At 29.5% G+C, this 25,740-nt stretch overlaps 2 protein-coding genes across 3 annotated transcripts in view; one reads left to right on the top strand and one right to left on the bottom strand.

Moving 5' to 3' along the window:
- The window catches only part of LOC129956985 (uncharacterized), a 453,467-nt gene that overhangs the window by 90,043 nt on the left and 337,684 nt on the right, over positions 1–25,740 (bottom strand). Inside the window, exon 4 of one of the 2 annotated variants that reach the window (XM_056069077.1) lies at positions 4,056–4,223. In XM_056069077.1, the coding sequence (XP_055925052.1) occupies positions 4,056–4,223 (168 nt within the window). The remainder of the gene's footprint in view (positions 1–4,055; positions 4,224–25,740) is intronic. The other variant, XM_056069078.1, reaches the window with a different exon arrangement.
- On the top strand, positions 11,426–25,445 carry LOC129956984 (G-protein coupled receptor moody-like). Its single transcript, XM_056069076.1, has 2 exons — positions 11,426–11,641; positions 22,284–25,445. Exon 2 carries the CDS (start codon positions 22,300–22,302, stop codon positions 23,443–23,445), a length of 1,146 nt encoding a protein of 381 aa, XP_055925051.1. The 5' UTR covers positions 11,426–11,641; positions 22,284–22,299; the 3' UTR covers positions 23,446–25,445.

Here is a 25,740-nt window from a genome sequence, read left to right as displayed (position 1 = left end):
AACTGCGCTCCTCTTATTAACTTTGTAATTTTTTACCAGTTGAATCTTATTTTCATATTTTGAGGCATTTTCTTATATTTATAGGTTCATTGAATTTGTCTTTTAATTTTTAAACATTACTCTTGTTGCTGGACATGATTTATTTTTAACCATATGTATGGCGCAGTTAAGCCAAGATTGACTCTTATGCCATTAAACCTCATAAACCAAGCCTTAATAAGCGTTCGAAGAAAAAAAAAGTTTGTTGCTAATCAACTTACAAAAAGAAAAGAGTCTCTCGATTCTGAAAATTTATCAGAAAAATCATCTGCTTCGAAAACGACATTAGGGAATATTTCTGATAATGCAGGAATTAATGATGCAAAAGGAGAGTGTTTTTTTATAGAAATGGACTGCATCAACCAACTATTTTCTTTTTTATACTGTCCTAAATATTGTGAAAAAATATTGTATGTCCAAAGCAGTACTTCCAAGAAATGGGATGTTGTGTTGAATTAAATCTCGTATGCCACAGCTGTGATTTTATTAGTGATTCTTGCACTACTTCAAAAAAACACTGTCAGTTTTATGAAGTAAACAAACGTGTTGTGTATGCCATGAGGCAAATAGGTTGTGGTCAAAAAGAAGCAAGCCACTTCATAACTGTTATGAATTTGCCTCCTCCACCAAATCCTGTTCCATATAATAAACACATGAAAGCTTTGCTGCGTGTTGTAAAACCACTTGAAGAAACCATGCGGTTTGCTGCATATCTTGTTCGACAACTAAGTGAAACATCTGAGTGCGGAGTGTCTGTTGATGGAATCTGGCATAAACGAGGCTACTCATTAAATGGAGTTGTGACAGCTCTTTCTATCGATACAGGGGAAGTGCTTGATGTCGAAGTTTTGTCGAAGGATTGTATTGGCTGTTGCAAATGGAATAAAAAAAGATAATTCTTCGGTCGAATATCAATTGGGGAAAGCTGACCATATTTGCTGTATTAATTATCACGGTTCATCGAATAACATGGCACCCATAGGTGCAGGGTGAATTTTTCAGCGGTCAGTGGAGACAAGGGGACTACAGTATAGAGAGTTTTACGGAGCTGGTGACAGCAAAAGCTATAATGCAATGTGTGAGCTTGATCCATATTGTGGTAAAAGCATTAATAGGAAAGAATGCATTGGGCATTGTCAAAAAAGGCTTGGAACTGCCTTGAGTAAACTAAAAAAAAAACAGTCAAAGGAATAGGAGAAGGGAAGCTGACAGATGCTAAGATAAATAGAATGCAAAATTATTTTGGTCTCGCATTACGTAATAACACTGGCTCTGTAAAGGCAATTTCAGATGCAAATTGGAGCACATTTTACCACCTTAGCGCTCAGGATACTCATCCGCTGCATACTAAATGTCCAAAAAGTAGTGACAGCTGGTGCTCATATCAACGTGCCACTGCTCATGGAAAGCAAAATTCCTATAAACATAAAGGAGGATTGCCATTGAAGATACTAAAATATATCAAACCAATTTATTCAAGATTAACTTCTGCAGAAATGCTAGAAAAGTGTCTTCATGGCAAAACGCAAAACACCAACGAATGCCTCCATTCCCTCATTTGGAAACAGTGTCCGAAAACTAAATTTTCAGGTGCCGATGTTCTGAAACTTTCAGTTTTAGATGTTGTTCTTCACTTCAACAGTGGATAAAAAGATTATGAAGCGGATGAGTATCAATCCAGGATATTTCATGGTGGAAGGAATAGACAACAGAGACAAATTAAGAATATCTGAAAGTTTGCGACAGTCGACACCACTGCAGAAGCAGAGAAGAAAATGTTTACGTGACAACAAAAAAAAAAAAAAAAAAAAGGAAGGAAGATAAAATAATTGAAAAAGGAGTGAGCTACTGTTCAAGTAGTTTTGAATGTTGTAAATAGTAATTTTTTTAGCATTTTTTTAAAAATATATTATGATGAAAACATACTTTCAAAACTTTAAACTCATTTTATGAAGAATGATATTTTTCCACTATGTTGCTTCATTCAAACAATCATAACTCAACAAGAAATTAACCAAACACAGTTATTTATATATCAAAGTTATATTTATAGAAATGAATTTTAATAGCTGTTTAAAAGTTAATTACAGAAAAATCTCGCTTTTTCTATTCATCATTGATGAAAAAATTGTTAAAAAAACTATATATTTTTATAACTTGATTGAGGCAGACAACATGAAGACTAATATTAGGCATAATTTTCAACTAGATTTGTGTATTTGCACAAATTAGAATTTAAGATATCATGTTTCAAAAAATATGCTAATTAGCTCATTAAATATTAACTTATTAATAATTTGTGTAATATGGTTTTTTTCTCACTGAAATGAGCTTAAACATATATTAATGATCTACTGTGAAAAAATTGGATTTTTAAAGTTAAAATTTTTAAAAAAATCTTCAAGTGTGTATGTACGCCTCAAGCGAAGAATGTTTTTCTATGGGCAACTTTATGTGGCACTTTTTAGAGTTACATCCAAATTTTATTTTCATATCAAAATATACAGAATTGATAAACAAGTGTGGAAGAGTGGGTACAATGACTTATTTGTATATTTTTAAATTTTGAAACAGATTTTCTATTGTGTATTTTTAGTGAATTGTTTTGTCTATGTTTGTTTGATGTTCTGACATGCCCGTCATATCGGGTGGAGGCTAAACTTAAGTTTAAAGCTAATTTTTCCTCTTGGATGTTATGCCACGGGCAAAGTTGTGCGGGTACCTCTAGTTTGTATATAAATTATAATTATAATGGATATAATAATGTACATGTACATTATTATACTATTATACATGTACTATTTTCCAGAAATAAAAATCAGTATGCACATCGGAATAATTATTTAATTTTTTAAGAGGTTGCAAAAGTAATTTTCTTCGACAAACATAATTTGAGATTGAGAAAATTTTACATGAAGAAATAATAATGACAAATATAACACGAAAAGATAGTAAGCCTTTCGCTATTTATAATGAATCTACTCAGCAACATTTAGATGCATAACGCCCTGGCAAAAATTTTTGAAAACACATTATAAGTGGAAATCGAAGTGAGAAGGACAAAGAAAAGCACTATTTGTTAAACATTTTCATGCAGCATTGGGATAAGTTCCTGTAAGTAGAGGAGAAAACACATATTGTATTGTTTCATGCAGCATTAGGTTATGTTCCTATAACTAAAGGAGAAAACACATTGTATTGTTTCATGCAACATTTTGTTATTTTTCTGCAAATCGAGAAGAAGCACATACTAGGATAGTTTCATACAATATTGATTATTTTCCAGCAAGTCCAGGGAGGAGCACACATTGGGATAGTTTCATACAACGTTGATTATTTTCCAGCAAGTCCAGGGAAAAGCACACATTGGGATAGTCTCATACAACATTGATTATTTTCCGGCAAGTCCAGGGAGAAGCACACATTGGGATATTTTTCCAGCCATTTAATGTTGTTACTAAGGATTGTTAACTTTTAACACATAACTTTCATACTACTAGGTTCGAAAAATTCCAGAACATTTTAACGGTTTTGCAAAATACATGAATAATTTTCAATGTAGATGAATAAGCATTAAGTAACGCCTAAAAAAGTTTCATTCAGTTCAAATATGTGCATCGAATGAGTATAGCTCTATCTAAAGGTATTCATTACTTGCCATCATGGGGAAGGTCAAATCGAGTATGCTCTATCAAGATCTGTTTACATGTCCTTTCTGGAGTCAAATTACTGTTCAAAACATAATATCATTAAAAGGCAACGTTTCGCAAGTTCTAATGAAGTACAACAATGAAGGCTTTGGAATTAGTGGCAAAAGGAAGCCCACAATCGTCATTTACATTTCTCTATGATTAATGGCAAAAATATCTTGTATCACAGGATAGTTACGTCGAAACGAAATACCAAATGAACAGGTTCGATCTGCATTCAGTATATCATTAACAAAATAGATTCTGGAATTTTTTGACCAAGAAAATTTAAATTGAGAAAATGGGAAAAGTCCGTAGCATTTTTACCGTTTAGTCCTAGAGGGCTCTTACCGGGAAGACAAAGGGATTGTCCCTTGAGGTGCTGGGCAGCCCGGAATCCGTCCGCGCAGTCGCACTTGCCACTCACGCAAGCGGTGTGATCATCGGTGAAGGCACAGGCTTCGTCATACTCGCATTTGTCACCCAGGTGGGCAGCTGCACAAACAAAAAGAATTTGGGATTAAAAAGGGACGAAAAAGAGAAATTCTAGTTGTTCAATCAAAATAAAAAACTTTTCGGTGTATAACATTGGATATTTACTACAAATCTTATGTTGAGCTGTGACATCACATCATTTTTCAATCGGAAGATGTCTATTGGATTCGTTTATGACGTAGGGTACTTGACAAGTATTACATGCCTGTGAAGGTATTCTAGTGATAAAGTCTCGGCTTAGGGGTATCTGGTTCGAAGAAGTAATCCTCCGAAGAATTTCTGTATAACCGGGCTTGGCCCATGTTAAAACTATAAGGGTTAAATATCATTTCGGCGAAATGGCGCGGCAGTCTGGAAAGAGAAGTACCAGCTCAGGTTTCGTCGTCGTTCTTTAAGAAGAAAAAAATTATATTTCCAAATCCGGTCTTAGGAAGTTCTCATGTTACTTCAATAGCGGATGTAAAAGTCTCCAAACTGAACATAATTATAAGTTACCCTCATTAAAAAATTTTTACACCATGCTTGATTTGTTTATTTTTCTACAAGTAATGTTACCACACGTCACATTGATTAGAACAAAGCTTTATAAATTTTGGGTGTGATTCCATCAGTGAATTATATTGACCATATTATTGTATGATTCTTTGATATTTGTAAGCAAAATGAATTTGAATAATACGCATCGATTTTATCAAAACTATTTGAGTAACTGTTCCTATTCTATCTTTAACCTTTTCACTACTGACCCGGGCCAACCTATCGTGCAAATTATATTCTGGCAGTTTTTAGACGAGAGGTGCAACGTATAAACTGTGCTATTACCAAGCGTATTCTTGCTTTATATTCTTCACCTCTCGTTCGAAACAGAAACCGGCTCTCTAGGATAAAATTTGCAAAGTCGGATCAGTAGTGAACGAGTTAGTGAAAATGTATTGTTAAGCTTTTAGCATTTCACGTGTGAGAGAAACACTAGAGAATAGTTCCGTTTTATATCATTTTATCATAAGGAATTGTGAAAACACGATTTTTGCTATTTTTGCAGCTTTTTTAGATGAACTGTTAATTAACATTTGGAAGTTGAAACATTTATAGAACTCTGTAAATCTACTTTGTATTTCAGAGATGCTTGCGACCGTTGACGTAAGTTTTTGCTATACCTTTTTTTTTTTCTTTGTTGTTTTAAAACAAATAATTGATTTGAAATAATGTAAATAGGTCAATAGCTACATCATTCATTCGACAAATAAGAAAGAAAAGCTACTCTGAAAGAAATATCTACGGAAGCTGGCAAAGAGAGCTAAAAACTCTTGTGAAAGAATACACTGAACAAATGCAACCTTATTATTTAAGCGAGCCAAAACTGAAAGGTTTAAAAAGAAAAGCAAAACTAGGTTTCGAATAAATGAACGAAATGTCAGCAAATAAAAAACCCAATCACGTCAGTTTAGCCAATTACAATCTAATTTTAATAATTTTCTTTTAATAATTTAATAATTTTCTTTTAATAATTTAATAATTTTCTTTTAATAATTTAATAATTTTCTTTTAATAATTTAATAATTTTCTTTTAATAATTTAATAATTTTCTTTTAATAATTTAATAAATTTATATTTTGTAATAGCATATCTAGGAAATATTCGCGACTTTTCATGTTAGTATAGACGGCGCTCTCTTTAGAAGATTAATTTATGCATGTTATATTTCACTATCCAATTCTGCGATTCTAAGTGTTAAAACTTGAAGATGAAATGCGAAAAAGTTTTTTTTTTTTCTTCTGTATTTTTGTACTTGTTTAACCCTTTTTCCAGGACCATAAGAAACATGCTTCCAACCAAATGCATCCATTTTTGTACGAAGTTATGTGGGGTGGCTAAATTCTGACAAATTTTTCGGTAAGACACAAAATTAGATGCTTCAGTTCCTCAGGTTACACAAAATGGTGTGCCTTGATTTGTCACTTAATTATCAGTTAATCGAATTAATTAACAAAATTGAATTTATTTAATAAACTAGATGAATCACTTTTCTTAAGGCAATCTGAATCCTAAAAATATGTTAATGTATCATGACAAGAAAAAAAATTGCCTTTTAAAGGGTTAATATTTTTATTAATCTTGATACGTTTATGCTATTTTATTTCATATTCATTTGAAAAGCTGTTTTTATTTACAATACAGCTTGTTCTTTTTAAAGACCTTGTTCCAAATAAAGTCAACTCCTCGTCAAGAGTAATTATATTTGGATTAGAGATTATAAGTTTATTTCTGGGAAAAGGGGGGGGAAAACCCGTAAAAGTGGAAATACTTTATAAAGACCCTTTGCTTAACCAGAAAAAAACAACAGAAAAATGATTGTTTTGAAAGCGGAAGGAAAGATGAAGACTATATCAACTGAACAAGTAGAGGATATTTCATGAATCAGGGTATCCTTTACTGACACCGGACACTGAATCCGAGGAGACACAGCTTGTTGTCCCTTGTCATGAAAGAGAACAAGTATTACAGCAATACCAGGATTCACCCACTGCAGGATATAGTGGTGCTGAAGGAACATACTTCAAGATTGCTTCTCGATACTACTTTCCTCGAATGAGAAAGTGTATTTTGGAATATGTAAAAAATTGTGCTGAGAACCAAGTGCCGATACAAACCAAGTAATCAGAAAGCTACTGCATTATTGAGAACGCCTATTTATGCTCAGAAATTTGAAACTTTGGCCATCGACCTTTTTGGACCACTACCAGAAACTCAAACTGGAAAGAAATTGATCTTTTTAATTGAGGATACCAGTACAAACTGGATAGAGCTCTTCGCTCTAGAAAATGCTACTGCACAAAATTGTACGAAGATCTTAATAGAAGAAGTTTTCCTTCGCTGTAAATTCCCACGAAGATTAATTTCTCACAACGGCACCCAATTAGTTAGTGCGGTAATGCATCAAGACTGCAATTTCCTTGGTATCAAACAAGAATTAATTCCAGTTTATCATCCTCAGGAGAATCCATCAGAAAGAAAAAATCATGATCTAAAGCCCAAACTAGCTATCCTAGTAGGTGATGCCCACGATACTAGGGAAGAAAGGTTGGCGATGATCCAATTTGCCATGAATACGTCAAAGTGTGACACTACTGATCACACTGCAGCATAATTCGGACGTGGACTAAGAACAACAGACGAGTAAACCACGATCATTGAAAACGACAACTTCGTAGCGGAAATAACGCCTTACTTGAAACATTTTGCCTACTTGACACCCCAAATCAGAGAGCAGGTGGAGCAAAAGCAAGATCAACGGAAGAAATATTTCGATAAGAATTGAAGACAAATTTACTATCAACCTGGTGACAAGGTCTGAGTGAATTTACACCCTATAAATAGCAGAAGCAACAAACGAAGCAAGAAGTTTTCCCAAAGGGAGAAAGCCTTTATTTCGTAATCACAAACAGATCATCTACCACTTATGACCTTGCTGATCCCAGTGCACCAGGTCAAGTTCTTGGAACTTAACATATCAATATGCTGAAACCGTATGAACTTCTACCAGAAAGGAACATAAGCTCAGTAGTTCCCATCAAGCGAAGAGGTAGACCTAAGAAGTACAGTGCTGACTCTTCGCCGAGACGTCGTACGAGCCAGAGGAGGAGTTTGTAACCGTTAAGTTTTCGTGCCCTTACGGTCACAGCATCACTTTAAAATTAAATCTTTCAGAAACCAGTTCCGATTAATGTATAATTATCCAATATATACTATTACCCTATTTAACTATGCATAATAATTTTGATAATGACAACAATAACTAGAAGGTTTTTACAATTTTTGTGAATGCCATATCTTTATTCTTTTCTAATGTTGGTTTGTAAAATATTTTATATATTTTTAATTATTTATATAGTTTTTAACTTATTATCTTTTTCTATTAGAGTATAGTCACATTTGCTAGAATTTTTTAAAAAAAACTGTCTAAAGTGTTACAGTTTTTGCAAACTCTAAAAAAATATAAACTTCTAAAATCGATCTTTCTAAAATATATATGCTTTAAAAAAAAAACTCTTCAAATTATTTATTTAGCCTTAATTTAGAAAAATTAATATTCTTACTTAAGCTTAAAGCTTTTTTTTTTTTTTTTTTTTTCAATTTTGATGGCATTAAAATTTTCAAAACAAGAGTTATCTAATAACATACTTTAATGTAATGCATTTCTTAACTCAAAGATTCCCTCATTACAAAGTACAAATGAACGTACTAAAGCAACATATTTATTTTAATATAGCCTTAATTTAAAAAAAAAAACCAGTAGCTTTAAAATAAATAACTAAATAAACTTTTAGTTACTTTAAATAAATAAATAAACCCAAAAATAAATGTTACAGCACTTGAGCAATCAAATAAAGCAATATAATAACTTATGTAAATAAAGTATCCTCGTAACTTTGAATAAAACAATCAAATAAAAATAAACCACTCACAATTATCACATTATATTTTAAAATCATATTTGTATAAAGTAAGTAAAACAAAAATGAGACATAATTTTTTTATTCTTAAATTTTGTTATATATAAATGAGAAGACAAATTTATTTTAAATCTTGTAAGAAATTTATAATTGCTTTTTTTCTTTAGAGCAATAAATAAAATGAAATGCATATTAACTACTAATAAAATATTTTCGTTTATTTTATTCGCAGACGATTTAATGAAATTCATATTTACTATTAATAAAATATTTCCGTTTATTTTATTTGAAAACGATTAAACAATAACAAATTAATGGCTTGAATACATTTAAAATATTCATGAAATAAATTAAATAAAAAAAGCTGATGTCGAAAAATATCATCTAAAAATGCCGTAAACTAACTTTAAAACGAAGGATGTTTCAAAACACATTGCAGCAAAATGTTCAGCATTGCAATCCAGGCGGAAATGTTTATCTCCATGACAACTTTCTTTTATTATATCCGTCTCAAACAGAAAAGAATACAGCTTTGAAACAGAAAGAACAGTTTTGCAAAGTTCGTATTTGTTTTAGAGATTAGTTCTCAAAAATGTTCTTTCAGGTATACTGAACTAGGTTGAAATTCCAAACTTCTACCAAGAAAGCGTATTGAAATTGAGCAGCAGTTTTAGAAAATTTTATTTTTCCCTTATACTTTGTACGGAAAATGGTTTTTCTGTATATTGTTTTCGCGAATATTGAATAATTTAATGAAGTCAGTTCTAAAAAATGGTAAATATTTTCTGTGATATTTCCGTGGTATGCTACAGTTCAAAAGACAAATAAAACGCGCCAAGGATGACACAACAGATTCAGTAAAAATGTTAAATTCATTCCAAAGGCTAGTATTTCGTAATTATCATACGCCAGTGCCATATTTTATTATTTATTAGAAGAGTATGCGAGAAAGTTTCCGGGAAACCACTTCCGCTGACTTATTAATCTGTAATAATTGTCAAATTTAATAATAGCTAAATATGATGAATTAGCCTCTAACTTATATAACCATTGTCAGTTACTATGAAATTATTATCTATGTATGGAATTATTATGGTATATTATAACATTTGCGAAGTTATATATCACTTCATTCAATTTAAATCTGAAAATATATATCGCTAGAACAATGTAGGTGTTTAAGCAACCAAAAAATAATACTAACAAGCCAAAGCGGAAATTTTCTACGATAAATTCTAAATTTTTTTAGGATTTCTTAAAATTGCTGCATTTCACAAACGTTATATTTTAAATATTAAAATAGCTCTAATACATTTATTTTTTAAAAAAATATAATTCATAGAAAATATGAATATTACTTAATTCTTAAATAATTACAATGCAGTTTTATGCTCTGTTCACTTTAAATGGGTCCACAGATAATTTTTAAACCATTAGTTTGAGGTGTATTTCCTACTAGAAAAAAATACTGTAAATGGCATAAAGTATTAGTTATTTTAATGAATTAACAAAATTTCAGTTCCTTTTTTATAACAGTATAAGGCTTACTTAACAATCTCAAGTTAAAATCATAGCTATGATTTTTAATTTCATGACTGACTTAATTTCATGAAATAATAACAGCATGACTAGATTTTATCATTTAACCGGCGATATATTTCAATTGTTTGGAGATTGAATCTTGGAAGCCGCTATAAAAAGAAATGCCTATTTTTGATGAAATATTTTAAACAGAAAAAAAACTCTATAGTCTTTTGCAGTCGATGCTGACTGAATTATGAAGCTAATCTTTCGTAAAGAAGCTATCAAACTGTAATTTTAAAAGAAGAAGGATTCATAGAACGGTAAATTTATTATATAACCATTTCTGAAATTCAATAACGAACGATCACTAATAGATATAACGGCCGTCCTTTGTGTTCGAAATCCAGTGTTCCATTTCAAAAATTGTTTTTTCTTTATGCTAAACCCATTCTAAAAGTAGTCTCGTGATTTTAAACGGAAAATTCTTCACTACTCTGTAATGAAAACTGGTCGGTAATTGATTACCTAGTTGATCTAAAAAATTTTATATAGGGTTATTTTTCAATTACAATATAAATTAATTTTTACAAAATGAAAATATTTCATGCTAATGACCAAGAAATCAAATATAATTAATTTAATTTCTGTATTATTTTTTATATGATAATTTTCAAAAATATGTTTAAATTAATTAAATTAGAAAATTTTTACTGTTTATTTTAAACCCTCTTTCTTACATTTTGGCTCTAGCAATGTATTTCGCAATACGCAGAATTTCTGGTTCAAATTTAAAAAATTAAATAACCCAGAAATGGTTATTTTATAAATTTCTTTATTTCTACTCTTATTTAACTTAACGAGAAACTATAGTAAACAATAATTTGAAATGTTTACAGTTCTACTGTTTTATTTAATTCTTTATTTATTTATTTCGTAGTGAAATTACTTCCTGAAAAGTTATTCTTTCCGTACTTTTCGCTCAATACCGGCTTTGTCAAAATTGAATTATCTTTTTTCTCAGCAAATCGAAACTGGAGCAGAGAAAATTATTCCTAGAAACTTTAATATGAATTATTCGCACGGCATTAATTATATCAGACTTTTCAGACGATGTTTTTGTTTATTTCCTTCTTCAGACTTCCCCTGTGACGCACAATGCAGAAAACCCTTACGTAGCTGAAAAGTCATAGCGCGAATATGTTGAGATTGCCATAGATCAGGTGGTTTTCTGTGGCTTTTCCATTTCCCGCAGACGATATTTCTCGAACTAACTTCGCCTTTGACAGCTGCCTGATTTCTTTTTTAAAGTATTTACTTTGAGATGAAAGTTTGATATTCTCCTGTGAAACCATATGCCTTTGCAGCTCCAACCAGCTGTGAAGTCTGCATGTCATCTCCCCGTGCGCTGAAGAGCATTTCTTAAATGTTTGTTTGTTGAAAGTAAGTTTTATTATCATATTTTTTGATATCCTATATGTTATTTCGAATTCGATTTCATTTTGCTCCATGTTTGAAAATAACTCACATTCTTTTAGATATTTCGAATTTCATATATTAATTTGTTTTTAGTTACATATCACATTTTATATTTATTATGACAAAAACAGAAGATATGATTTTATAGATTGAAATAAAAATAAAAATTTTATTGCTTAATATCCGTGTTTTATTGTTTGTGTTATTCTAAAGCAAAACAATTATTTAAAATTAATTTGACATAAAGACATTTCGATAATGGCATTTATCGAAATGTCTTGAGAGTTGAATCATAATATTTACGAATGAAATGAAATGTTTGTTTATTTTGTTATATTTCTTTCATGAAAGCTTTCTCTAAATATTTTAATAAACAATCCTTTAAATTTTGAACTTCTGCGGTATCTGTTAAGCGCTTTTCTCACTAGATCCGAAACTTGTTTTTTTTTTTTTTTAATTTTTTTTTTTTTATTATTGTTATTATTTTTTTTCCAGGAGCATCGATATTATATGATAGAAGTTTTTAAAGGCTTTTAGAATTTTTATTATGTACTAAAATATTACAAAATAATTCCACTTGAAATCCTTTTTAGACTTTTTTTTTTTTGAAAGATTGATTTAATTTTTATTTTTCCTTTCTCAAAAAAGGGAAGTAGATTTAAAAAAACACTTTTAATAAATAAAAAATGAAATTCGATTTTAAATATCTACGAAGCAAATTAAACTGAAATGTTTTAAACCAGTTAATAATCTTAATAGTTTGCACGTATAAAATCTAAAATATTTGGGAAAAAAATATTTTTCTCCCCCATTTTCCAAACATGTTTTTGTATTTAATTTTTTTAAACGTTATTCTTAATTATAAAGGAATAATATATTACTTAACTGTTTTCTCCGTATTCCATATGTGCATCGACTTATAATCCATCGAATTTTGATAGTTGTAAGCAAAATATAAACAATTCATAACGATTATAATTCAATATTAAAATTACTTCGAATACATAGGTAAGTCAAGTATTCAATGGATTTCCATTTGAATCAAAATAAGAAAATATTCCCAAAATAGAAAGTGCCATCTTAATAGATAGTAAAGAAAATAAAACCGTTAAGTGGTTAAACCTTTAGAACAAACTGAAAATGTAGGTAGCTGTATATAGTAGTTTATTCAGGCGAAATGAAGTGCGGATTAGATAAACGCATAAACCGCTTATCGCCTCATACGTAGTCTGTAGAAAAAACTCATTAAAGGGAATCCGTAGAAATCGGAGCCATCTCTAGATTTTAGTGCTTATTTTCGCAGGCGAGATGAAAACAATTACTTTACTAAGCTTTGTACTTCTCATTCCATCTCTCAGTTGGAAAAAAAAAATATTTCACTACTTATATTCCTTTTTTATATATATAAATATTAGCACTTTCAGCGCTGCTGACGTGATATCTCGTTTTTCAGACACTTCCAATTACAGGTTTCTGTGGGCTAAAATTTGTGACGAAAAAAGTAAAGGTATTATTCTTCAGATATGTATTAGAAAGTTCAACCTATCTAAACTGGCATAAGAAACAAATTTCAGCCCACAGAAACCTGAAAGACGAGATATCTCGTCGGTAGCGTTGAAAGTGTTAAATTGTAGTAGCAGCTAGTTAAACAGAGATTTAACATTAAGCTATGTAAAAATGCCTGGAATTTAGGATGCATTTGAAAATAGCTGTTTTAGCAAAACACTTAATTTTTTTTTGGCACGTTTTTGCTCAATTCTTGTAACAGTGACGATTGGCGATGACATATTATCGCCAATATTGAAGCTTTGCTTCAGTCAGGGCCACTCTAACGGAACTTTATTTCAATTTTCGTAGAAAATGGGATCCAAGAGTTCGGGTGATTTTGAATTTTTAAAAAATATTTGTCGAAAAAACATTAGCTATTTTTAAAGGATAGACTTCATACTGTAAATTCCATTGGCTGTATACCATAGGCAGTGTAACGGAGTGATTCTGTTGGATATCTAAAGAGAAACTGCGCTACATTTGTGTTATGCGGGAAAAAAGAAATTCTAATGCAGATGGTAATGGAACGAGAGTAATTTTTTTTATAAGCGATCTATAATACCAAGTAGTAAATTTCTGTTAGACGCTTCTTCAGTCAACTCTTTAAAAAAAATGAGTAGAAGATGTACCCATTAATGTTATTATGTTAACAATATCTAGGATGTGATTGTTCTAGATTAACTTACGAAAGTTGTAGAAAATCTTCTTATATTGGCAGAGTGCCTAAAAATTATATATAACATTTGCAGTACACTTGTAATGTAAACAAAGAATAAAATTTAAAGTTTTGTTTCCTTGTAGTGGAATCTTCTGTATCCATAATGTTTAAGACCTCTCAAATCAAAATTAATCGCTACAAATAAAAAATGATCTACTAACAAAAAAAAATTGCAATGCCAAATACAAAATAAAAATAGCGCTGAAAGAAAATAATAGCAATAATCTTCAGTTGAAATGAGAATATTATGAGCCAGTATTAATAAAAAATTTCAAACCTCAAGTCATTGACCAGGGCTGCGAACCAGCATTTATAGAATGTAAAGTTTACTTAATTTATTAGCACACCGATAAATCAATGAATTTAAACTTAAGAAAGAAAAAAAGTTTGTCTCAGTTGCTAAATATCAAAATAGTAGATATCATTTCGCATCGATTATAACACACACCACAAAAAAAAAAAAAAAAAAAAAAAAAAAATTAGGATATTTTTAACCCCGCCCATCGTTACAGATGATGTCGGACAGTTATATATTTTAGATATAAGGCAATCTAATTATAGTTCACAAATTTATTTTCCCTCTTGAAAGTAATCATAATGAAACAAGGAATAATAAGTGCAGATCAGTAAATTAACTATCGAAAGTATTCTCCTTTTGACATTATTCAATGCTTCTTTAATATAAATAATTGTGTTTAACTTCGTCTTATGACAAGAAAATCGAAATCATTTTGAAAAAAAATGTATTTATTTCGTTTAATTTTTCTTTTATTTATTTCTTTTATTACTGTTATTTGTTTTTGACCGATTATATACGAATTTTGTCCAGTCTACAAGCTCTAGAATAAAATTCTTTTAGACTAGAATTAAAGCTGTCAGACTGAAATTATTTTTTATAAATTGTTGCGCTTCTAAATTAACATATTCAGACATACTTAAATATTTATATCGGTGCAAAAATCAAAGCGTCGACTATTTTGATTCAAAATTTGACACAACTCAATAATTCTGTAACTCTAAACTTGTTTATCTAAAGTACAATTTTGCTGATTTTGATATTTTTAGTAAGTGTCGCAACTATCAGTCGGGAAAAAAAAACACATTTAAAGAAATAAAAGGAAGAAAATGTTTCGAACAAAATTTTTTTCTTTTAAAAAATGAAAAGAGATTTGAACCTCTAGTTCGAAACATGCTTAAGATAATATTTTATAATGGAATCGTGCATCTTAATGTTATTTTTATTTTTCTTAATTTCATTTTTTATATTCTAATTTTTATTTTAGTATTATTTTTCTATTTAATATTTCTATTTTAATTTCGTATTCGAAGTATATAAATACGAAGTAGTGTAATTTTCGGAAAATTCAAACTTGAGATTTTGACGAATCTGAAAATTCCATACCCCTCAAAATCCGAGAAACATGTTTTAGAACTTATGACTATCCGTCTATTGACATACTCACTCAAAAATACTTTAAGCTAGATGGATGTAATTTGATACACATATTCTCAAAAATCATGAAACAAATATTGTTAACGCATTAAAAATGTGCTAAAATATGGAAGTAAAATTGACCACCGTATTAAAAAAATGTTCCTCATAATGGGAGCCGTTTATCCGCTGCTGTATTAATTAAAAAATATATAGCTAAAAAACATCCGAGCTGTTTAAGGACAGGAGCATTTTATTTTAAAATTATTTAATAGCATTTACTATATTTTACTTCACCTGCTTTTAATAAATTTAAACCTAACTGCATCACCTAAATCGTTTTCAAATCTAAGTCTTTGAGGTCATTAAAATTCATAATTTAGAGCTCAAACCATTTAAAATTTTCGATTTATTTATTACCAGAAACCCCATTAAGGCTCTCTGCTTAATGAAAGGCAATGTCCTCAAAATAGAGTGGCTTGTTTAATTTAAATCAAGTATAGAGCTTTCTTTATGAAATTAAATATATGCGCTTCTTTTAGTTATTTTGCTAACTAATTGGATGTACTGCGGCTGAAATGAAGATTTCGTTTTTGAAGTTCCGTTTTATGTTGTTTACAATCGCCCGAATTACTCATGATCAAGTTCAATGAACTTAGATAAAGGGGGGTTAAAATGGGGAAGCCAGCAGCCGGGACTCAATCGAATACACTTCCGGTCATGTATATCGTTTGGGTACACATCGAGATGCATTTCGGGTCAAATCATATTTTAGTCATTGAATAACGGCAGTAAAATCAGTAACATCTTTCATATCATTTGCAGTGTTAAAATAATCAAAGTACCAGTTTTAGTTTAATTAAAGCCAATTTTACTTAAAAAGAATAAGCAATTGCATGTATGTATGGAGTTTCAACACCATATATTAATGCAAATTTATTGCAATGAGGACTAAAGGGTAACATATATGATTAGCTCTTAAAGGGTTTCTTAGTACTAACCGGCTTTGGTGACCAGTTTGGTTTACAAGAATATTGACTTTTTAAGCTTTTAAACCTTGAATACGAAATGCATTTATTTTTTTTTAATTGCATGTTGATATACGGCTGAAAAAAATAAATTTAATTGAATCAATGTGGTATTAATTACTGAGGGTGCAAATTAAAAATATTATATATTTCAAAATAAAAGTGAAAATGAAAATCGTATTTCAGACTTAATGTCCAATGAAAGCAATCTTTTTATCTTAATTTTAATACTAGCAACAGATGTGATTAGAACTACAGATCCCCTTGACCTCCATATTTGGTGTTTTGTCCAAATAACGTAATTATAAACGAATAAACCGGATACGAATTCCCTACTTCATATAAAGGATTGCTGGCAATGCTTTGTTATGCAAGCAGTTTAAGAACAAACACCGAAAATTTAATTTCGATTTATCATATTTGAGTATAAATTATAACTGAAGATGATGCATTGCATTTAAAAATTTTATTATAAAGAAAGGAAACTGATATCATTTAAAAGATAATCTTTTGAGTTTTAAGATAATATAAGAGTTGTTTTTATGAAAAAATGATTTCGGAAGATAATGGTCTTCAAACATAGGTAAGTCGTAGCAATCACCCATCAGGTGACATAGATCTTCAGAGAATTTCTAATAATATTTTTCAGCTCCATTAATCAGCAAAGTGTTGAATAAATACGATTGTAAAAAAGTTTTATTTAAATTTGACCGTTGCCATTAGGCATCAAATAATAAAATCGATTTCTGGGCCACGTACGTTAGCGTTATATATATATATTTATTCTTAATAACTCTTAAAAGCAATGTTAAAGTAAATGGGTTTGTAAGTTTTCGGTAATTTTTGGATACTGAAATCATCTTGCGCATTCACCTTTTTTGTTTTCTGGTATACAATGATTGCAACTGTCAAAAATTATCAACTCGAGATTTCATATTCCCGAATATGAAAAACATATTTTTGGAAATATGTTTATCTTTCTACTCATTTATCTGTCCTTGTATTTAGCGTAAATGCAATAACTGATTATTTTTTTTAATTTATTTATTTTGTATTTTTATATGCATTTTGAACGCAATAGCTCGAAAATACTTAAATAGAAAGGATTAAATTTGGATACTTGAACTTGATACGAAAATTGTAGTTTTGTGTTAAAGTTCGGCTTATATCGGTCGATAAAAACATGTTCGGTTCCCGAAATGTATGTCAGAGTTTTTTACTTTACTACGAAGCATAAAACTCTCATATGCGAGACTATAAATAAAAATTTGAGCACTAGCGACTATCACGGCTTTGTCCCAGGTTCACAGTTTTATACGGAAGGAGGATGTGATGGCACTTTTATCATAGCATATGCAAAAAAAAGCAATCATAGCATAGGAAACAATCATATCATAGCATAGCAAAATTTTTTACAATAATATTTTTTTTTTTGCAATCAATCTAGCAAACAAAAATCTCAAATAACATTTAATAGATATTAAATTAATAAAGGTATTTTTATAGTTATCTTTTTGTTAGTTGCAAGTTTTCCATTTAACCCTTTAAAGGGCCATTTTTTTTCTAGTCATATTATTTAAAATATTTTTAGGCTTGAAATTAGAATAAGAAAAGGGATTCATTTAACTTATTAGATAAATTAAATTAAATTAATTAATTAATTTGGTTAATTAATAATTAAGTAACAAATCAAGACACATCATTTTGTCTGAAATAAAGAAATGAAGCATCTAAGTTTCTGACTTACTAAAAAAATGTGTCAGAACTTATGCCAACTTACATAATTTCATACAAAGATTGATAAATTTGATGGAAAGTATACTTGCCACGGCTCCAATTAATGCCCCCCCCCCCGCATACAATTATGGGAAATTTAAATGACTGCAGATTTTGGAAATAATGAAAATGTCTGCTGATATTAATTTTTAATGTTTAAAAGCTTTATAAGTAACACGGAATAAATAAATAAACTTTAGTAATTTAAATAGTAATAATAAATAAAAACAATAATTATAGTTTCAAAATAAATAATTGCAATCAAAATATAAAAATTTGACAGTAAAACTACAAAATATATGATGCAGTTCACATCGAAAGTGCTCAAAACTTCTGTGAGCCAACGGAAACTTTCTCGAATATTATTCAATAAAATGCTCCCCCCCCCCACCCTCCCTCCGCACTAAATTATGGACCATGAGCAAGACCGCAAATGTTGTAGTCACAGGATTTTAACAATTTAAACTATTCTGTGTGAGGTATTGCGTATATATGCATTCGAAAATACCAAACGAAAAACTGTCAAACCTTTCACAGATTTGGTTCAAAATTTGATAAGATAATAATATTATATTTTATATTTAGATAAGATAATATTTTAAATGTTAAACCTGTGTATCAATTTAGCTCTTTGCATTTTGGAGCTATCAAATTCACTTGTAATCAAACAGACTTCCTGCGAATGCATTTCGTTCAAATTTTGATTGAAATCAATGAAAGTCCATGTATCAAATTTTATCTGTTTAGTTCAAAACGTTTTAGAGTTATTGTGTTCACAGGCTAAAAGACAGATATAATGCTAAAATGTGGTCATCGAACTGATGAAGGTCTGGGACTCTTCAAAATCTCGATTTCGAATTTATTTGACGATTACAATATTCTCTCTATGCTCCGTCTACGAGAAAATAAAAATGCTTTAATCGGTGTTCTCTGTTTAAAAAAAAAATATTGTCCTTCTAAAATAATTTTTTTCCTAAGCTCTATACTAATAAGATACATTAAAGGAATATTATATCTAATTATTTATTGGGTTAAACTTTAGAAAAGGTGAGTGTTGTTCATATTTCACAATGACGAATTTTTAGTCTGGAGACATAGCAGAAGTTCTAAAACTCTACAACCTGCATAAGGAAAAGAGATTAGTTTTAAATTATTTATCCCATGATAGAGTTTTATAAATATCAAAGGAGTTTTGTGTCTCTATCTCAAAACATCGTAACATAATACAATTTAGTTTAATTGCATCAGCCGTAGCATCCTTTTGTAACTATTTTTATGTCACTTAATTTATACAAAGAAGGCCAATCTAAGAATATTGATATGTTTCAAAGCATTCCATACTTTGAAATGTGTTAAGGTATTAGTTAGTAAAAAAAAAAAAAATCCTTAAAATAATTTAATATTTTTTTAAAGCAGAAAAATTCAATATCTATTTTTTGCTCATGTTTATTTTGCACCACAGTTATCATTTACAATTTTATTGTATTGCTTTATACAATAGAAATATATTCGTTCAAAATTCATTTTAAACTAATTTTTGAAAATTTATTAAAATTAAAAAACAAAAATAGCATTACTGAAAACTGATTTCTTAAATTTTATAGCAATGTAAAAATAGTTTATGTGCGATTAGGTTTGCTTTATTAATATGCTCCAAAGTCATCTGAGCTACTCGTTGTAGTTTAAAATACTTTTTAATAAATTAAAAACCAACAAAAACTTTTAATTAACTTTCTTTGCGAGCCCTTGTTATCTAAGAAGTAGCAATTGTGCCATGTTTTGCAGATCAAGAACCAACGATCTGCTCTGTAGAGAATTTTGAACGATTTTAGTATCAGTCGTTAAATCATAATGCGGATTAAAATTCTCGCCGGTTATTTCATTTATTGCGGAATATTACCTGATAGCTCCCCTCTTCCACAGTCAGTTTTTCATGTCACGTGTTGGATTCATGAAAGTCTCGAACTGAAGTTTAAAAAAATATCATTATTCAACTGCTCTAGAAGATTCGATCAAAATCTTAAGTTTGCTTTAGCGACATCAATAACCTCATAATCTTGTAAGATTATTTTAAGAGTGTAGAGAAGATAAAAGTGGATGCATCCAAATAAAAAAATAACTGTCAGCTAATATTTGAACTGCTTTAAGTAAACATAAAGGAATTAATTGGAAAATACAGCAATAAGAAAGAGACATGAAGTTTTCAAAGTAATAATGTCCCGATACTACTTTGCTGAAGTTAAAACAAACACCTCTATTTTGACAGTCTTTCTCTTTAAATGAAGAAAGTTCAAGTTCTTCAAATTTTTAATTCCATTCTTTCAAGCGCCATCTTTTGTATCGTTTTGTTTATTTTATAAAGAAATTCATTATTTAATTTGGATGAAGAGTGTTTCGAGTCAAACTTTTCATTTAATTATCGTCTGCAGTTCTATTGTGTTACTCTCAATGTTGTTGTAGATTTCATATCAAAATCACATTAATTTGAAATCCAATTTTAGAATTAGATTCAGTTTAAAGTACATAATTTTTTTTTCTCAAAAAAGATTTTCTGTTGGATTTAAATATATGGAAATTTTATTTTTCTTGAAATTCAAATTTTAGTTTGTTTTGCAGTAAATGATTACAAAAAACTTATTTGTATACTTTTGGGAAGAATTATAAATAAAATAAGTTAGAAACTGTCTTGGACGAATGTAAAAGAATTTTTTTTTTAATATTTTATTCTAAATATGTAATAACCGATTAAAAAAAGCTTATTCGTATACTTTTGGGAAGAATTACAAATAAAATAAGTTAGAAACTGTCTTGGACGAATGTAAAAGAATTTTTTTATAATATTTCATTCTAAATATGTAATAACCGGTACAAAGGACTTATACTTATATTTTTGGGAAGAATTAACAAATAAAATAAATTGAAAATTACCTTTGACGAATGTAAAATTGAGTTTTTAGAATATTTCATTCTAAATATGTATTTACGTATTCTAAATAGGTAATAATCTGTTACAAAGAACTTGTATATTTTTGGGAAGAATTAACAGATAAAATAAATGGAAAATTTTCTTGGACGAATGTAAAATATTTTTTTATATAATATTTCATTCTAAATATGTAGTAACCCGTTATAAAGAACTTATTGGCATACTTTTGGGAGGAATTGCAGATAGAATAAATTGTAAACTGTTTTGGACGAATGTAAAATGAAATTTTTATATTTCTCTCTAAATATATGTATTTACGTTTTATTTATTCCAACAACCATGAAAATTGGCACACAGATTTTGGCGATAATTTGAAATAAGTTTAAAGATTTAATAAGTTTAAAGATTTGATTGATTAAAGAAAGATTGATAGATTTTATTGATAATTTCATGATAGAAATAGCTTATCCCCAAAAGCAGCTGAAAGTAGTTTGACGATAAATGGTTATAGAATTAATAACTGACCAAAATGTTGATCTCAAGTTTGGAATTATCTAGATCTGCATTTATGGTTAAGGGCGATAATACGTAGGTACCTCTTTTATTAAAGCATCAATGTATCGTATTATTTACTTAATTATCATATTCTTGAAATAAAATATTCAGAACAGAAACTGTTGGTATCATATATTTGTAAATAGTGATTTTAAAAATAAAAAATAATTTATTGGAACCCAGATTTTTCGAAAATAGATTACATTTCGAATGTTAAAGATAAATATTTCCTAGATAAATTAATTGTATTTTGTTCATTTGCTTAGTTGAAATAGGAGATAAAATGAATTAAGCAGTATTGTTTTAACAAACTCAATAGATTTTTTTTAAAAATTGAAAAAAAGTAGCGATGTATTCTTATAAAAATAACAGCTAATTGTTGTGTATTAACTTGTATACATAAAACATTTAAAGATAAGAAATATTATATTCCTTTCATAAACTTTAAATATATTGTTCTATAACATATATTTTTAATACATGCGAGTTGCAAGTGAATTCGGGCATATTTAATTCTTTTTTGTCATCGTAAATCTAAATACCACCATATAGAATAGCCAACTTGCATATTTATTGTGGAATACAATATATTTAGATTAAAAGAATATCATTCTTAATTTCAGATATTTACAATAAAATATGTTTGATCTGACGAGTGACAACTCCTTATCAACAGACTCTTGGGACTATGTGTCATCTGGCAACAATACCACGTTAGATGTTAGCCAAGGTCTCCAGAAATTTGGCACCCATGGCAACAACACGATCTTCTTTAAATATCCAGCAGAACTCATGGACTTTGCAGCGTCTATCTTCATTATCTTCGCCGTTGTGGGAGTTTTCGGAAACCTGGTGTCCATCCTAGCCTTGTCCAAGTGCCGAAAACTCCGCAACGCCACGACCGCCTTCATCGTCAACCTTTGCGTCGCCGATTTGTTATTCTGTAGTTTCTCCATGCCACTGTCTGCCCTAACATTCTTAGAAAGAGACTGGAACTACGGTGAAGCCCTTTGTAAGCTGTTCCCTCTGGTCAGGTACTCAAACGGGGCAGTGTCACTGTTTAGTGTGATAGCTATTACCATAAACCGCTACATCCTAATTGTCCACCCCAAGATGTATCGTGAAATGTACAAACCCAGAAACATTGGCATTATGATAGCTATTATGTGGATCGCCGCATTGATGTTACTATTTTTTCCGCTTTTTGAAGTCTGGGGTAGACTTGGATATGACTCAAAAGTAGGAACATGTACCATACTAAAAATGAACGGGTCATCCCCCAAGATGACTCTTTACATAATTGCGTTCGGATTGCCATCTGTGGTGTTTCTCGTTTGTTATTCGAGAATTTTCTGGGTTGTTCATCAGGCAGCGAAAAGAGTCCGGAAGACCTCCCCGGATTATTCGACTATCAGCGACTTGGTGACATTTTCTGCCAAGAAAGGGGTGTTCTGGAGGAACTACAGGCATTCTGAAATGAATAAGGAGAAAGTGACCCTATGGCGGAATAAACAAGAGTTGAAAGTCTTAAAGTTGATGATGGTTATATTCATCACATTCATCCTATGTTACTTTCCCGTGACTTTTGTGAAGATTTTTAAGAAAGAAGACGATCTTCCCATTCTGAATGTTATAGGCTATATGGGAGTCTACTTTTCAAATATTATTAATCCTGTAATATACATTGTCATGAGTATCGAGTATCGGAAAGCATATATAGAGCTGTTTTGTCCCAGCTTAAAGAAAAATACTCCTACTAATACTAATTCATCATCAGGTATATAAAAAATGCAAATGAAATATATGGAATTCGGCTTAAGATAAATGTCGCATTTAACTCAGACAAAATAAGATCAATTCTTGAAGTCTGTTTGATTCTTAAATGCGACGACGCAAATAAATACTTGTTTCTCAATGGAATGTTAGTAAAAGAAATCCATAGCGATAAAAATATGATAACTAGTCTAAGGTGGTTTTTCTTAACAACAGGCTTCTAGGATACTTGATGCAGAAATTTTGAAGCAAAGTTATATGTATTATATCCTGTTGCTGCTGTAACATTCTATGGCAATAATACAGTGATTTCACAAGGCGCCTCTGGAGGATAGTAAAATAATCGTTTGAGAAAGCACTATAGAAAGAGGGCAACAGTTGAATAATGTCTATTTTGGTTGCCAAAATGTAGATTTCCAACGTAAATGGGTCAATACTCTATATTCATCCCTTAATGATTGTTATTACTATGATTTTCTAAAATAATCAAGATCTGCATGTCGCAGTATATTATTTATATATATATATATATATATATATATATATTAAAAGATGAAATTGGCTAAAACAATAAATTAACCAAAAACATTATTTAGTAGGGAACATCAGGGAATATGATGATTCAGACTTTTTTACATGGACAATTTACTGGCTAAGAGTGAAATTCGGCTACTTATAACCATAGTTAATCCATAGTAGTCCAAGAAACTGCTGGCTTTCAGTTTAAGCTAGTAGAATACACACATAAAAAATAAAATTTGCTTGATATATTTTCATTCCACATAGCACAATCTCATTTCATTGTACAAAACTGCATTACTAGTATTAAAGCATTTATCGTACTCGGTTTAAAGTTTATAAACCACAACAGCCTATTTTGAACTCGAGGTTCTCAATATCCCTTCCAATTTAGTCTGTGTAGATTGTAGAAAATTTTTATTAATTTTCTCTAAATTAGGCATCAAAAATTCTACAAAATGTTAATACATTTATATCATTATCGTCTCATTATTCATCACAATAATGCTACAAAAAAAATTTGTGGAACAAAATTTAGGATCAAATATAATTTTACTTTTAAAAAATTGTCTTTGTTAAGAATTAGCTTTTGTCTAAAAATCTTTACATTGCGAGCATTTTTGGCCTTTTTATTGTAGCACTCATATCAAAGAACCGGCGAAATTAAATTGATAAGATATATTTCAGACCTTCTAGACTATATGAAATATAATCATGATTCAACCGTTGTCTCTGTAGCAGTATAAAATGCTTATTACTAAATGCTTATTAAATTGTAATATTTTATTCCAAATTCTGAAGTGCCATAATAAACTATCAATAGCAATAAATGATTTCCGTAACATAAAGTTTGAAGAATATTATAAATATGCCATTGACATTAGAATTCCGATTTCAATAACATTAGAATATCATTCTAATCCATCTGAAAAACGAAATATCTTCTTGTAGTTGCCAAAAAATCTAGAATATCTCCCTCAAACGATACTATAATGGGAGAATTCTGAATTTCTACAGTATTACATAGGATTTAACCTTGCAACTCATAACTTTAGCTCAGTTTATGCAAATGAAATTAAATTGGAATATGCTTTTGAGCAAGCAACTGTAAAATTCCTTCAAAATTATTAAAGTTTTAATTCAATACATGGCGCGTAGGCTTAGCATTTATAGGTATACGCGAATGTATTACATTTTATGCATAGAATAATGATATGACAAAATATACATAGAAATGCAATTACTAGCGTTTTGGAAATTACTAGCGTTTTTCACCCATAACATTAGGAGAATACTATTATCACACAAAAACTACTTTTAAGTTTCTTTTAAAAAGAATTTACATCAGTTATTCAACGATTAATAAACGATTATTTAAATATTTTTATGTTACGATTTTATTAAATAAATGAATTTATTTAAATACATTTTTTTTGTTTCATTTTCCAGATATGTTTAAGAATTTTTCATAATATATATTCACTCTTTTGCAATAATAAAAACATTTTTTACGAGCTCGTTATAAAAATTAAAAAATAATTAAATAATAATTATAAATAATTTTCTAAAAATTATATTAAAATACACACATAAATCCTAAAATATTATCATGATATGATGTTCTGGACTGCAAGCTCAAATCTGTTTTTAAGTTTTTCATTATTCTGCCAAACGATTTTCAGAATAAAGAAATATATATATATATTTACTTGTATGTTGCCATTACTGTTCAATGAAATTATTTACATCTTTAATTATTATATTGTAATATATTTTTAGATTGACAAA

Source organism: Argiope bruennichi, chromosome 11, assembly GCF_947563725.1.
Source record: "Argiope bruennichi chromosome 11, qqArgBrue1.1, whole genome shotgun sequence".
NCBI lineage: Eukaryota > Metazoa > Arthropoda > Arachnida > Araneae > Araneidae > Argiope > Argiope bruennichi.
This window is presented reverse-complemented; position numbering and strand designations above follow the sequence as displayed.